Below are 16,419 nucleotides of genomic sequence, written 5' to 3' on the forward strand. Positions count from 1 at the left end.
AATGGACAAAATCTTAATACATGGAAAAGCACTACTGCCCAAAGTCATAGAGGGGGGTAATTATGGAAATAATTAAGAATTTATGATTGTAATAACAAACAGGTACGATGGAAAAGGTGTATGGTGAGTTTCATCAAAATCGGCGCATAAGTACGGGAGGAGATGCACGGACAAAATCGTGTGTGCAGACAGACAAACGGTATACAATCTCCAATCCCTACTTCGTTGAAGGGGGGCCTAAACATACACTGGAATACAGTGCAAACTAAACAGGTACAAATGTGGTAAGATATTTCCTTACAAATTAAATAGGGCCGATCTAAGTGGTGTTTATCTAAAGCACATTGGTAAATTAAATTTAGTCAGGACTGTAGTACAAAGTGAAAATTAACATGGCAGCTGCCAAAAATCAAACGTGATTAACCCTCTGATATATATAATTATTGTTCCCTTCCAGACTCCAGGGCGCGAGGGGGGGGGGGATTATACATTGGGGGGGGGGGGGTGGAGGCAAAGGCTGCTAAATTGGCTTGGATTGGCTTTTTTCCTCACCGAATGACAGTACAGTCCCGTTGACAAATGCAAACGTCTATCTACATAACCGTTGATTGGTAAAGTTAGCCATCAAGCTGACAGAGAATCAGTAAATGGCTTTCGTTGTGTGCCTTCTTGAATCCAAAAAAAGGGACACAAAAGGCTTGTCGAAAAGGAAAGTGGAAAATTTCCAAGCCCTTTCATAAAATGTCATACTTACAGTGTGGAACGGTCACCGTACGAATGAATACATTACATTCACGGCTGATCGAATACATGGGGAAGTACACGTGCACCATGTTAACCTAGCACAATGGGACTATGTATTCTGTATATACATGCACATGTACCGAGGCCACCTGAACAAGTGCACAAATATAAAATAAATATAACAAATATAAAAAATTATTCGTAAATCTGATCTATTACTGACCATCTAAAACAAAATATGTCTGAACATAATCTGACTTTAATGTATGTAAAGATAATCTATTATCCTACACCCGAAAGCAATTAGCATATGTGAATCTTATGTATTTATACATAAATCTAAGTGTTGGTAAATTAAATTTAGTCAGGACTGTAGTACAAAGTGAAAATTAACATGGCAGCTGCCATACATCAAACATAATTAACTCTCTGATATCTATAATCATTGTTCCCTTCCAGACTCAGGTAGGGAGAGGGGAATTATATATTTGGTGGGCTGTGGGGGTTGGGGGTTGGGGGGGGGAGGGGGGTATTGAGGCGACCTGCATGGTCAACAATGACGGCACAGTTGTGATCTGAACACGTTTAAATCTGTCAGGTTTAATCCAACCGGAGGCACAGACTGCTCAATTTCGATTGGCTGAACGTGGTGCTTGACGTTTCTCGAAAACAGTTGCTGATTGGCTGACGTGTTGAGCCACTTTCGTAGGATAAATACCCAGATCAGCTGAGAGAGCGATTTTGTTCAGTAGGCACTGTAGCTGGTAATGCGCACCGACGGTCAGGGCATAGAAAAAATCAACAGGGAAGCCTGTCAGCAGAGTGTGTTTACAAGTGAAAAGTGACGGGCGGGTTGTGACAGCATAGATAACCAGCAGAACCTCTAGAGTGTTCACTATGGGAATGACCATGTCAGTAAGTCTAGATGAGGACAGGTCTTCGCCCGCCGTCTTCACCGCTTTGCTCGGCGCAACGCTCTTCAGATACGCCTCTATGGAACTTCTGCGACGGCGGAAGTTAGCGCAGTTTGTGGAGGTGGGTGAAGTGGCAGGCATATCCCTATACCCGATCAAATCCACCCACGGCTGGTCACTACAGTCAGCTGATTGCACGCCACTGGGAATCCAGCATGACGGAGTAACCGACAGGTAGGTTAGTTAAGGTTGACGGTCGATAACCTCTTGCAGAGTTCACTATTTTACTGCGTTTCTTCCTATCTAGGGGCCCGTGAGCATCGAGGATTATCAGCTGTATTGTTCGATCATTTAAGCACTGGTGCGCTAGGAGATCGTAGAAAATACCCTAGGAGGTGTTTGTTTCAACGCCTGTAGATTCTGGCCCATGGTATTAACTATGATGTTAGCTGCAGGCTCTACTCTTTTAGCACCGTATCAAAACATTGTAGTTGTGAAATAAACTCTTAACAGTGCATTTGCAGACTTGCCATGTAAACAGGAAAACGTTTATAAGGTGAACATGCTGTAGTAGGCATGTGCGATCGTAAGTTCTCATTTAGCCCTGTTTTAATCACAGATACGAACAAACCAGTGCACAGCTGAAACCGTACTGGAGTGTTTTTTGGTTGTATTTTGTTTGAATGTTATACCGTATAAGTCACCTGAAAAGATTGACAAAACAGCTCTCGTTGTTATGAAGTGCCATCCGCGGGTAACTGGTCCAAATTTGTAGATCATATAGGTACTTATTTTACTGCAATCCTCTATTTTTGCACATTATAATGACCTTGTTCTCAGGTCATGAAAAAGGTTAAGCTATAGCATGCTTATGTTTGATTTCTACCACAGAAAAGTATTAAGTTTTAGGTCAGAGCACGCTGCATGTATAGCTGGGTGGTATCAATGACAACTCGCCCAGATTTCACAGTCAAAGTCACGTACAGTCTTGCGCAAGTCGCTTTGACATTTTCGCCTACCTATGCGTGGACCTTGAACAACCTTCTCAAAACGATACGCGTATGTATTACACAGACAACTGGGGATTGTATATTTGGCTCGGATTTTCATACTCACATAAAATACACACACCGGCTTGCTGTGAGTAGTACGTACGCACCCCACATGAATGTGCTGCCTTGCTCTTTACTTAATTCACCTTCCACAGCTTCTTCGAAGACAACTCAGGGATGCATTCGTTTGACGTCCAGGCATTAGTGACGTAACTGACAAATCTGTTTTATTTGTTTTATATGAAAATAAATACAATTTACTATAAATTTTGGTAATGTAGATTATAGCAATAAAGATACCACAATATTAATGTCATGCGCAGTACATGAGGTAGGTTTATCATAGATGGCCCATATACTAGTATCTTATTCGTGTTAACCATGGAGGGATTTTATGTGTTAAACCAATCAACTCCCCCAAAATATGAACTAGGTAATAGAATATGCATTTGCATGATGCATACAGATGCATTTATATTCATGTGTGTGGGCTGTATGGCATCGTAAAGGGTCAATGCTGGGTCACAGGGTTGGTATTAAGCATTGCACCACTCAGCCGTGAAAATATCGATCTACCGTCTGACATTCAGCTGCAGCCCAGCTGCAGTGGTATAGTGTGGATAAGAGATTCAGTGTTAGGTGGTGGTGGGGGAGGTAGGGGGAGGGACGTAGAGCAGAATTTCGTTTGTCTGCAGTGGAAAATTTCCAGGGACGTGTAAATACGTTCTAAGGAACTACTGAGCTATTATGAGCTTAACTTTGCTTAGCCATCATATGTATATTATCCTTCATTTACAATACCACTCAACGTAGGCCTATGCTTTCAGTGTCAACACACAGGCATACAAGTACATTTGATTCGATCGGAAATAAATAGGTCAAGTGAAATGTGAGGTGTGCAATTACTGACACTGAGGAGTTTGTTAGTTCATGCAGTCAGTAACAAGGACACAGTGAATTTACTGGATGAAAACAGGATGTTTTCTTGCTCAACTGACTGACTACCTATCAGAAACAACATAACTCACGAGTGAAGCACAAACACGACAGTCGATCTTTTTTCAGATCGAACGACAATGAGTAACACGTGTGTATCTATACTTGTCAGATGTATACAAACTCGTAAAGCTATCAAGCCGCAATACCTGCGTGTTATCCTGATCGAAAACCAGAACGTACCCGGCATTACATCATCTGTATACGTACAGATAATTAATAATTTCTAATAATTGAATAGCTGGACAAATTCGCCGGAAAAAGCATGCAGTCGTTCCACCCGAACGTGTATCGTGCACAAAGAATATTTTGGATTTATATGGTAGAGAGTGTGATACAGTACTTAAACGCATAAATAAATACTTTGCGAGTCAAAATACGGCAAAAAAGCTATATCAAGATGACTGAAACACAAACAATCCCATCCTCAAAAAGAAACAAGAAAACAAACAAACATATTTTGATCCTTCTGATGATTCACAGTTTCCAAATACAGTTTGTTTATGGTTAAAGGTTTGTAAACATAAGTTACGGTACATGCATATGATGGATATGAAACTACAGATACCATGGAAACCATAGGGAACCATTGGATCATTGTTTTTATACAGTAAAGTAGAGATGACAACCGCTCCGTCTTTGATGTGTTTATACCATGATTGACCTGACCAAACTATGCTCAAAGTCACTGGAGCACGACCGCATCTGTAGGCGAGTTTAATCTGTACTTAGTTGCGGAGTGTATTACAGATACTCTCATTCGCGCAACGCAGTTGTGATACTTACGGTGAGGAAAAGTCCTGAATATGTTGTATATACGACAAGGAACATTTACCATAGTTCACACGCGCATTAAAACTTGCCTAGCATAAATATTCATTTTAATTAACTAACCTGTTTTGAGACTCAAAAGGTTCCAGGGGGAAGCACGCCTGTTTCTGAGAAATAATCACATTTTCCGAGCCTATATCATAACGGTGAGTTTGCCGCCAACATTTGGAGGATATTCGATTGACCGCTGTTGACGATAGGAAACTTTTAATACGCGTATGAAAAGTGGTAAATGTTCCCTACCGTAAATCCGACACATTTGAGTCTGTTCCTCATCTTAACGTTTGCATATGCGTTACTCGAATGAGAGTTACTACACTCCGCAATTAAATCTGTGCTCACGTTGTCCAAATGAACTGCGACCCTTGTATTCGGCCATAATCAACTTTCATTCGGTTTTTCTTACGCTACTTTGCATATGCATCAGATTCATCGAAACTGCTTAAAGTGACACACTGTACACCCAGCTTCAATATATTTGACCACGGCAGGTAACTGCACACTTTTAAGTCTAGTGCGCTCTGGCGTTGGTTTGAGGCCATCCTTGACGGAACAAAGTTTTGCCAAACCTAACGTCAGTGCAGTCTCGGACTGTATATGACCTCGCATGGGGAATTGGGGTATCATTCATTCATTAACTTATTTAAAAAAAGCTATCATGTTCGTTTTCAGCTAAACAGCCATGGTGGTAAATGTAGCGCACACGGCTCTGCTGAGGTGGTTGTGACTGCTGTGCTGGAGACGAGAACGTCACAGACGTGGCCCAGAAGACGGAAGATGTCTGCACAGTATTACCTTTACAGATTTCTGCCATGGAGGCAATTAATGTGCTGTTTTCGGAGACTTTCTTGTTCACTGAACGTTTGGCGATATATACACCGTGGCAACCAACCCTTAACCCCATGCCCTCTCACCGAAGCTAGCAATGGGTCATTAATATATGAAATAGTCGTCAATTTTTAATTTGGCAACAAAAGTTCTTACTCTAAACTCCAGATTATGACGCATGCATATTTTATCTGTGATATCGAAGTCTCTTACACCCAAGGCAAAACTAACTTTTTTCTTTCTGCTTCTTTCGCTTGATAATTGTATTTATTTTGCTGTAGCACATTCCTTACTTTGGACGCGCTTTGTTTAGCATCTCTTGATTTGAAAAAAAAAACACAAGACAATCTCCTTTTGGATGCACCTTAAAGTTGCACTCTTATGCAGACGACCCATAGCTAGTGACGGAGTGACAGGGGCTGGATTACAAATGCCGGCACAATTGACGATTTCAGAAACCGGCAGACTTTTCTATCTTGATCCACACAGTGTCTGCTTTCAGAGGGCTTCCATGTCCGTTAATATCTTTACCCACAGCTCTGTGGTACATATGGCTTAAGTAAGTTTTCGTACTTGTGCTGAAATGTTGTCAGCCACACGTTGTCGGACTTGGCTGCAGAACTGAGAAGAGTGCCAGAGGAGGCCTGCTTGGCGGCGGATGAGGAGGTTGGATGGGGACCCGTAACTGTGAGTATACTGTCGGATTGGCTATTGAATCATAAGGCTCTAGATGGACACTCGGACGGACTTTGTTTGTATTCGTGACATGTAGAATGATCTGACTGTTCCTGTATTTGCAGACACCTTCTAGTCACTCAAGCAGACGGGACCTTTCTGACAATGAGGAAGGAGCCCCGGATGACGCTCATAAAGACAGAGGTTCAGGACGACTTCTTGTTGTTCAATGCTCCAGGAATGGAGACGCTTAGGCTGCCAAAAGAGCAGTCAGTCAACAGCAAAAATCTTAGGAGATGTAGGTCAGTATATGCTTAATATGCATTCAATAAGTACATACTTGAAATCAAAATTTTACTAAACGTGCTAGACAGACTTCATGTTAAAATGATTTAGCACAAATTTTTGGTGGCTGTTGTAAACTACTTTTTAAAGTTAATAGGCATATTTGCCTATATTAAACCGAGTTTCTTACATTAGGATTTGGGATGACAATGTGAAGGTGGTGGACAGTGGTGAAGAGGCCAGCCATTGGTTCAGCAGCTTTATGAACAAGGTAGGATTGCGGCTCATGTACTATGCTCCGGGGATCCCCAAACGGGAGGCCATTTCACAGCGGAAGCCTTGGGAGCACAAGGCCCAGCCCGGAGACAGAGTAAGACCATCACCTCTCACATATTACATGTTTTGCTACATTATTTTTATTTATTTATTTGGCAATGATTTACACTGTATTCAAGAATATTTCACTTATGCACAAGCGACAGGCATTTGTGGTAGGGGAAAACTGGCCAGATCCCGGAGGTCAGATTGCTGACAGACCTTCTTACGTGCGGAGACCTTCTTACGTACGGAGACGTGTTAATCCTAGCCCTTAGATTTCTGAATGCAGTCTGCGCTGTCAAGATCAAGACATGTGCGTTTGATTTTTAACGCTTATACAACGTTGCGTTAAAAATAATTCAATGCACGTAAGATCTCTTGAGATGATTCCACTCTACTAAATTTGTTTGAAACTTTTGTGAAGTTGGTATTTCATTTGCACCTCTTGTTTAATGGCTGTGCCTCTATGACAGACGTCATACTACTACAACGTCTTATACTTGTAGGCAGCTTTTGCAGACTTTGCAGCGTACATGATTGCCTCGACTGACTCGTTGGACGTTCTCAACCAAAATCTGTCAACAGCTGTCAGTATCCGGAACTTTCGGCCAAACATCGTAGTATCCGGGAATGGGGCCTTCAAAGAGGTGAGTGTATCAATTGACAAAACTGAGATAAAAAGTTTTTCGGAATGCAACACTTTCTTGCTGCACCTGGTGTGATAGAATTATGAAGGGCAATGTGCCCCAGGGGCTCGTGTCCTTTTTGGGAATCGGTGTCATTGCTGGTAACATCTGTCCGACAGATGCAGACCAGTCTGTTTTTAGCCAAACTGCTTTTGCTTAAATTCTAACTTTTCTGAATTAATATTTTGGGCATGCTAAAACTGTGGTTTTTAGATATATATACTTTTTTGATATATATTAAGACTAGTCCGACCGTTGTGACTGCGTGGTCGCCAACATGTCTAGTGCTCTTGGTATGGCGTGTCAGTGGGGCAGCATTATCAAGACGGCATTTGGGGTAGAAATCAAATCAGCATTGAAACCGGCCTGTTGCTGCTGAAGACACTCTTGTGATATGACCGAAATAATAATGAAAGCGACGTAACCAAACATAATCAAGACATAGTCTTCGCCTGTATGATTTGATATACGTTTGCACCAATAGCCTGATTAATATCAACTTTGTCTCCATTAACAGGAAACATGGTCAGAAATCCGGATTGGAGATGCATCCTTCAGAGCTTTAGACTTATGTGCGAGGTGAGATACATGTATAACTGCGGCATTGTTCGCAGTTTGTTCGCAAGTGAGAACTCATGTATGAAGTGAGGATCCATATATGAAGTGAGCTGTAACTGAGGCATTGTTCGTAGTTTGTTTAAGTACCATGTATGAAGTGAGAACCCATGTATGAAGTGAACTATAACTGTAAAGTGAGAACCCATGTATGAAATGAGCTATAACTGAGGCATTGTTCGTAGTTTGGTAAAGTGAGAACCCATGTATGAAATGAGCTATAACTGAGGCATTGTTCGTAGTTTGGTAAAGTGAGAACCCATGTATGAAATGAGCTATAACTGAGGCATTGTTCGGAGTTCAAGCCAGAACATGTTAATGAAGTGAGATACACCTGAATGAGGCATTGTTTCTGAGAAATACCAGTACTTACAGTTATGTATGATACTCTGGTCATAAACTCGTACAGAATCATGAACAAAATCAACACAAAAGCTATTGCCAGTTGTACTACATGGGGCCTTCATCATCTTGTAGTTATCTCCCTTTTCATTTCAGATGTCTTCAGACGACAGTAAATCCAGATACCGGAGACAAATGTGTCAAACAAGAGCCACTGGCAACATTGAAAAAGTAAGACGTGGAACTTTTGAGGTGAAAGCTAGATAGGTGTTTATCAAAAGAAGGCCTACATTTGACCCAGATGGGCTACATCTGACGTAGATGGCCTACATCTGTCCTAGATGGAGTTAGTATATCATTCTTAAGATTAAATGGATTCGCCAGTAAGATGCTTCATCTTTTTATTAAGTGGTTTTGATCTAATTTCCTAATAATGCAATATTTACGAGCTTTTACGACAAGTTAGGAATCATTACGAATTTACGCCCAGTTACAAAGTTTTTTGAAACTTTTTAAAATTGCCGCCTATCTGAAACATAAAACACGCATTCAATAGGACTGTTCACGAATTAATGCGAAATACCACGAATGCAAACACGATTGCTTTCGACGTCAATTCGTTGCGATTCGGCAAATTTTCGTCTAAGTGTGAATGGGGCTTTGGAGTCATCGTCTGCTGGAACCGACTCCATACCATCAGTGTAGCTGAGTTAAGTAGCGTCTTAAAGGATACACTATAGGCTTTGGTTTAATTTTTTAATGTGCAGATTATCATGTGTAATAACATATGACAGTACAAATGAATTTTTCAACTTTCAAAAGTGGCTTCGAAGTACAGTTTTCTTAATGACCCAGCTGTCAGTCCGGAAATTAAGTAGTTTGCAGCGGTGACGTCAACGATGATCCCTGCTTAAAAAGAACTTAGTTGGGGCGGGAGTGTGGGGAACAGACTGAATGGAGGCGGGTGTAGGGGCGCGGAGGTGGCGCTAAGCTGGCCGCAAGAAGCCATGTGGTATCTGTAGACATGTCACCTTGTCCAAACTGTAGCGACACGATTTCACCGAGCTCGGGGGATCTGAGCAAGATTAGTGATGACGTAATTTTTGGAAAAAGTCCGACCGTTGACGGAAAATACGCATAATACAGATGGGTAAATAACAGGTATAAAGATCACCCCACAATAAAATTTCTTTTAACAAAAATTCCGGGGCATAATTTTCTTCATTTGGCATAGAAACATATTCTTTGTTTTTTAGTTCCTTTTCATGTATCCTTTAAGCTGCCGTGTATGCCTAGCTTTAACGCTGACTAAACTTTCTGCTTTAAAACTTTCTTGTTACAGACTGAACAGCAATCTCGCCTACACAAACAAAGCTATTTTTGGAGTCAACGCAGCATTGGATACTCCGGGACGAATTCACATTGGGGATAAAGTCTACGCGCTCATAGCTTAATCTCCTGGATGCGGTTTTTAAAAATGTGTATTGATTTATGTCTGGTACTAATTTGGCAATACTCTAAACACCTTTTGGATAGGTAAGATGATGAGACTGCCATTGAGATATAAATCCTGTTGAAATCCTGGCGACCATTGTTTTGATATAATGCTAATCTGACCACAGTTTTGGTCCTAGTTGTCACACACATTTCATAAATATTCATATAATGTAAAACGTTTAAGTTTGACATAATAACGAGCGTTTTTAGTAACGTTTTAGTGACCATGTTAGGATGGCCTTTTAGTGCCATACATCCCGCCTCATGAATTAAATGTGATATAAACTTAATGCAAATAGTTTTACAAGTTATACAATCAACGACATGTACTTTTCAACAATAAGGTTGCGTGTTCCACTGATTGTTGCGCTTATTTTAGATATTTTGATAATGTATATAATAATACTGTCTTTAGAGACTCACTGAGAAAAGGTGAAATGTCAAAAGAGTTTAGCTAAGCACCAAACTGGGTTGCGTGGGTAGCAAGAGTCCTTCAAACTTCTCTGTGGAACTTTTTATTCATAGAAGATGTAAGCTGGCAAGCTTTCATCATTGTTGATTTTTCTTTGTTATATCCAGAAGTGTTTTTATATGTACATTATATTTCCTGAAATAAATACATTTTATATACATGGTATCGGCTTGCTTGGTGGAATTGCACATTTTGCCAATAATTCCTGATGAATAGATAACAACAAAAGGCATGTATCTTAATGAAGTTTCATCAGTTTTGCAATCCGCAGTTATGTATATCAGACCACATTTGGTAGATTTTCAAGAATTCTTATCGACACAGTGTCATATCATATTGCACAAGCTTTACTTCCGTTGTTATTACCTTATACTATCTTTACTGAAAGATTTAGAAACATTTTGAACAAAACTACAAACTGAAAATGTAAATATTATTCACGATCAACCTTATTCTTTGTAGAGAGAGAATCTACGAATATGTTTACGCGTGTTGTTGTTGAGTTGTCTTATCCTTGTTTAACTTGTGTCGATCACCCCGTAGGGAGCCTATCATCTGAGCAATGATGATATTCACACAGAGACCAACAGCTACAAAGAAGGTGAAGTATAGCAGCGAGTGAGGTCCGAGATTACTTATCAAGTAACCTGATAAGGAATTAGAGGCAAATGCTCCAACACCATCTCCCAGGTCAAATACAGCCACCACAAGGCCGTACATCGGAACGTAACGATCAACCCAGGCCACTCCGGAGGGGTAAATCGGACCGAAGAAAAAAGCAACTAAGCAAGAAAACACCCACAGATACAGATGCTTATCGTAGGCGTAGAAAGTAATGACAGCTAAGCACGAAGTCATTAGGTAGACTTCGGAGAACATGATGAACTTTACGGAAAATTTCAGAGCACTCAGTCCCATGATGGCCCGCCCACCGCCATAGCAAGCAAAGTAAGCAGTGTTTAGGTATGCCGCTTCTCCTTTGGAGAATCCGATATCACTTTCCACGGCGTAGGTGAACAGAAAAGACCCCAGGGCTCGATCTATAGCATTTACCATCATGTAGTAGAAGAAAAACAGAACTAGAATAGACACGGCGGTTTTCGGGCGGTCCTTTAAAAATGGGGCATCACAAGGTTTGGAGTAGGAGCAGCTTCCCAACATGGCTGTCAACCTGCGGAACGGCTTGAACAGGAAGAAGCCAACATACACGAGACCGATGAAGAATATGAAGGCAGACACTATGGCGTATGGTATTTCAATCAGCGATTCTTTCACAACAATGTCTTTCTGTATGACTGTCGCGTTGTTTGTAGAATCCAAACTTACAGAATCGTTATCAGCGGAGAGGTTAGTCCAGCTGCGTGTGATGTTTATTGTGGCGTGACGGGACAGGAACGGCCTGGCAATCAACGGAGAGATCAAAGCACCCACTCCGTACCCGAAGTGCAGGAAGTGGACAGGTAATGCCGCTTTCTCTTTCCACATGAGGACCAGCATAGAGTTACCCACTGAAAACAAACACAAGAGTATTTTTTACACAATTTGTCTCATATTTTTGTCAGGGAATGCTACAGCTCACAACGCCCGCCTCACATCGCTATCACCATTAGACATGCGTGATATCATATCTGACTTCTTTATGTTTTGTCGACTGATTCATATGTGGGTTAAGTTTTGTAATCACAAGTGATAAAAGATGCATGCGCATTAGTTGAGAGAACGTTTTAATTACCGTACTCCTTACTTGGCCTTGGTAGTCCGTTCGACCAATTTGGAACTATTTATTAGCGTGTTGTATATAAAGATCAACAATGTTTTTAATGAAAAAAAGCTTCACCGGATAAACTGGCATTGTTTTCGGATTAGGCCATTGAAAAACAGGATCATGCGCTTCAAATTGGAAGTTAGTAAGCGTGTGGCGTGACCCTTCACAGAAACTCCTTACATACGGAAACCCAATGACCACGTAAAGTGTCAGGCTCGCTGTCACAACGAAGACAATTCAAGTAGAACTTCTAGGATGAGTTTGCTATAATGCACATCCCAGGAGCCGCTCACCAATGCAATCGCCGTGAGTTCAAGTCCAGCTCATACTGGCTTCCTCTCTGGCCCTACTTGGAAAGGCCTTTCAGCTACCTGCGGATGGTCGTGTGTTTCCCCCGGGCTCTGCCCGGTTTCCTCTCATCATAATGCTTGCCGCCGTCGTAAAATTGAAATATTCTTGAGTTCAGCGTAAAACACCAATCATGTAGTAGAAGAAAAAGTAATAAATAAATAAATAATGCAGAGCGCAGAAGAGTTTTGAACGAAGGGAGATAACAACCGTTTACCACATCAGATCGGTAGGTTACACCACCTCATTGACTTTCCTTACTATTACACTGCATGTATCCCCAATCCAGGATGTCATTGTGGCAGTATTATCCAATCAGTGCACCAACACTCTTCAATTTGGCGTCAAACCTAGTGCCCAGGTACAAAAATTGCGCCTTTACCTCCATAACGCCTGAATAAAGGTTACTAAGCATGGACTAGAACGTCAAAAAAAAAAGATCAAAATGATCAATATTTTCATTTAAGCTTAAGAAATCGGTGAAAAATTTAAGGAATCGGAATGAGAGTGTTTCTTGGAGTATCCTTGATAGTATACATCTACGGTGCTCGTATGGATACATCTACCGTGCACGTATGGAAACACTGGAACACCTTAAGCATTGTTCTTGTTACATATTAAAAGCTTGTTTTAAGGATTTATCTATTTTAATGTCACAAAAAATGTTCAGAATATTATTACGTTAAAATGTAACATGAAAGGCCAGTTGAAGCATCCACATTATCACACGTATGATGTTACACGTTTAAAATGTGAAATATAAAGCAATGAAAAGGATTCTTGGCGCCATTCCTTCTGATTTCTTTTCATCTGTTCAGACTCTTACCTGAGCTTATTCCTCCATGAGCGATGCCCTCGACCAGGAAGAGAAAGCGAGGAAATCCAGCGTTGTGACCCATGGTTTGGTGACCACACTGAGTGCCACGAGGGACAGGACAAATCCGAGAAGCAGATCCCCAGCGTTGCTGAATCGGTCCCGGAGGTAGCCGAACGGCATCGTGCCCACCATTTTGCCAATACTCCGGAATGCTAGAGCAAAGCCTACGCTGTCGTAATCTGTGTGAAGACGTTCACACAGGTCTGGTATTGTAGGTCCCGTGACGCCACTATATAGGCCCTGTATTAAATAGAACAACAATTCTCAGAGAAGAAAATTCCTGAAATGTAGTTAAACAATTATCAAAACATGGCTTGAGCAGGAGGCTTACAAGACTGTGATAACGCTTTATGTGACTTTTCTATTTCAAATATAGAAATGTAATAGATACATAAAAAGATATAAACTGGAAGTATATGTAAGCATACAATTCAAAGATAAACCGAACTTTGGATGAAACTATCAGAGTCTCTGCTTCAAAGAATTTATTCAGTTACGCACTTCACATTGCTACTTCACAAGGCTTGTGTGTGCATTCGTGCCAGCGTCTTGTGAGCAGCCTGACTGAACAGCCATCGTGTGGCTTACGTTCAGCCAATACACGGATTTCATCAATTCAAGTAGATCAACTGGCTGCATAGGCCTACATAGATGGAGGAAAGTGTTTATGCTAGATCAATATTTGTAGCCTGCGTTGTACCTTAATACCTACATGTAAACTGAAAAGAAATTTTGTCACTCTTTCAGAAGACAAATATAGGCCTGTTTTTCTATATCACCACATCTAAATAAGCTCATTGTTTTATTTGTTAAGGAGCAAAGCAGTCAGAAGCGTTATTCATGTTGAAACTTTTCCTCTGACCCGCGAGGTCACCTGCTCAAATCCAGGTTACAAACTTGACAGTTATTCAATAAATGAAAAAATTTAGAGAACGACCAGAGACACCACTAATTAATGAATTAATATCATTCATATGATTCTTGTTTTACCCTATTTTTAAATTACACCATAGCGATCATTTTCCTGGTTGGAAGAAACAGGCGTGCCCAGTATGAACCACCAACCTTTGGCAAGCTTCAGACTAACTTGTCTATTGGTGGAATACAAGTGGTCTTCGATGAAGGTTAAAGACAGCACACACGAGCTTCTTTGACAGCTTATACTCACGGATGCCCCACAAACAGCGAGAGCGGCGGAATCTATAAACTTCCTGACAAAGGTCTGGTTTGATCTCGCACCTCGTGTATCCTAGAGGCGGAAAGACAAGCGCCTTCGACCAACAGACCAGGGCCCGCTCTCCTAAATCTTTTAAAACCTCCTGTTATTATTAACGCACTAATAAGCATGGCCTTTCTCTGAGCATGCCAAGCATACCATACAAATCCAGGTGACAACCAGGCAGACGGATTTCATGACTTTAAACTTGAGAGTCTCGCCATCGGTGGTCAGATGAGCACTTTCCATGATCTTGCGTGCACCACCCATAACGCCCTCTGCCTCCGGTCTGACCACGTTCCTTGACCGACTAAAAACAGCCTCGGAAATATCCGCCATTTATTGTACTGTTTCTGTAGTACAGGGTTACCAATGCAATAGGCACGTCCTCACCCCTGCACCTCTCTTCTCTATTCCCAGCTTATTTTTGGAACCAATCACGCTCCGGAAGGCTGAAGTTACATTCTCCAAGCTGTCATTATCTGTATGAAGTTGTTCTCGCAGCCCTGCTCTTCCACATTCTTTTACACCACTATTTCGTCCCTATTATTTAAAACAATAATTCTCAAGGAAGAAGTTTTACAAATATAGTTAGACGCTGACCAAAGAGCAGTTCACAGTTGCCTTTGTTGCAGCTGAACTTATTAGCTTATTTTAGGTGATTTTCCAAGACCTTCAGGGTTATAAATAGGTGTAGGTCAACGTAGATACGCGAAGAACATAAAAAGTGTTCCGGTACGTGTTGTAGTGAACAGCAGACTGTTATTAGGCAGCATTATAGCTGACGAAAGCCTGCAGTTGTTTGTTGTGACACACAAATGAACCTTTTGTAGTGCTTTTCGGATGTAATTCTATATACGACGACTTACCCGTGGGTATCTGTTTACTGATATGACGTTTTGTCAAAACCCGTGGGCCTTTTAGGTCAAGGCAAGTAAAACAGCAAGCGAGATGAAAACATGATGTATTCATGATGTTGTCTACAATGATATTAGGAATATATATATATACCAGGCTGCACGTTATGTGGATACAGATAAATCTACGTCTTTCCTGACCCTTGTGTACTGGTGGAAAACTAGTGGTCTTCCTGAACTGTGTATTGTAACATCCCCTTTAAACCGAGGAAACCCTTTGTTGAACTGTGTATTGGAACACGTCATTTAGCCCGAGTATACCCCGTCTTGAGATGTGTATTGGAACACGTCACTTAGCCCGAGTAAATCCCTTCTTGAAATGTGTATTGGAACACGTCACTTATCCCGAGTAAATCCCTTCTTGAAATGTGTATAGACCGAGTAAACCCCGTCTTGAGATGTATATTGGAACACGTCACTTAGCCAGAGTAAACCCCGTCTTGAGATGTGTATTGGAACACGCCACTTATCCCGAGTAAATCCCTTCTTGAAATGTGTATTGGAACACGCCACTTAACCGTGGAAACCCCTTCTTCAACTGTGTATTGGAATACGCCACTTAGCCCGAGTAAATCCCTTCTTGAGATGTGTTTTGGAACACGCCACTTGACCGAGGAAACCCCGTCTTGAGATGTGTATTGGAACACGCCACTTAGACCGAGGAAACCCCTTCTTGAACTGTGTATTGGAACACTTCCCTTAGCCCTAGTAAACCCCGTCTTGAGATGTTTATTGAAACACGTCACTTAGACCGAGTAAACCCCTTGTTGAAATGTTTATTGGAACACGCCACCTAGACGGAGTAAACCCCTTCTTCAACTGTGTATTGGAACACGCCACTTAGCCCGAGTCTACCCCTTCCTAAATTGTGTATAGACCGAGTAAACCCCTTCTTGAAATGTGTATTGGAACACGCCACTTAGCCCGAGTATACCCCGTCTTGAACTGTGTATTGAAACACGTCATTTAGACCGAGTAAACCCCTTGTTGAAATGTTTATTGGAACATGTCGCTTAGCTCGAGTAAACCCCGTCCTGAACT

The 16,419-nt window shown here is 41.4% G+C and overlaps 2 protein-coding genes across 3 annotated transcripts; one reads left to right on the forward strand and one right to left on the reverse strand.

Annotated features, from left to right (window-relative positions):
* Nucleotides 1-1,504: 1,504 nt before the first annotated feature.
* Nucleotides 1,505-10,420, forward strand: LOC135469233 (mitochondrial amidoxime-reducing component 1-like). 2 transcript variants are annotated; one of them, XM_064747825.1, is made up of 7 exons: nt 1,505-1,892; nt 6,166-6,342; nt 6,521-6,695; nt 7,150-7,290; nt 7,847-7,908; nt 8,443-8,517; nt 9,629-10,420. In XM_064747825.1, the coding sequence occupies exons 1-7, from the start codon at nt 1,642-1,644 to the stop codon at nt 9,738-9,740; spliced, it is 993 nt and encodes a 330-aa protein (XP_064603895.1). In that variant the 5' UTR covers nt 1,505-1,641; the 3' UTR covers nt 9,741-10,420. The 2 variants fall into 2 exon arrangements, with proteins under 2 accessions (XP_064603895.1, XP_064603896.1); XM_064747826.1 differs by lacking the exon at nt 1,505-1,892 and adding an exon at nt 3,371-6,052.
* A 318-nt stretch (nt 10,421-10,738) lies between these two features.
* LOC135467165 (sodium-dependent glucose transporter 1B-like) lies at nt 10,739-14,800 on the reverse strand. Its single transcript, XM_064744931.1, has 3 exons — nt 14,621-14,800; nt 13,284-13,485; nt 10,739-11,763 (listed from the first exon to the last, which is right to left on the reverse strand). Exons 1-3 carry the CDS (start codon nt 14,798-14,800, stop codon nt 10,739-10,741), a joined length of 1,407 nt encoding a protein of 468 aa, XP_064601001.1.
* Nucleotides 14,801-16,419: the final 1,619 nt, after the last annotated feature.

This window comes from Liolophura sinensis, chromosome 6 (genome assembly GCF_032854445.1).
Source record: "Liolophura sinensis isolate JHLJ2023 chromosome 6, CUHK_Ljap_v2, whole genome shotgun sequence".
In the NCBI taxonomy this organism is placed as follows: Eukaryota; Metazoa; Mollusca; class Polyplacophora; order Chitonida; family Chitonidae; genus Liolophura; species Liolophura sinensis.

Bases quoted from the DNA above. Each gene is read 5' to 3' on its own strand.
- LOC135469233 (XM_064747825.1), top strand. From the start codon at position 1,642: ATGGGAATGACCATGTCAGTAAGTCTAGATGAGGACAGGTCTTCGCCC. The intron at 7,909-8,442 runs GTGAGATACATG...TTTTCATTTCAG, and splicing joins GCTTTAGACTTATGTGCGAG to ATGTCTTCAGACGACAGTAA. The intron at 8,518-9,628 runs GTAAGACGTGGA...TTCTTGTTACAG, and splicing joins CCACTGGCAACATTGAAAAA to ACTGAACAGCAATCTCGCCT.
- LOC135467165 (XM_064744931.1), bottom strand. From the start codon at position 14,800: ATGGCGGATATTTCCGAGGCTGTTTTTAGTCGGTCAAGGAACGTGGTC. The intron at 13,486-14,620 runs GTATGCTTGGCA...TATTTAATACAG, and splicing joins TTGTCACCTGGATTTGTATG to GGCCTATATAGTGGCGTCAC. The intron at 11,764-13,283 runs GTGTGGTCACCA...GTTTGTTTTCAG, and splicing joins CCTGTCCCTCGTGGCACTCA to TGGGTAACTCTATGCTGGTC.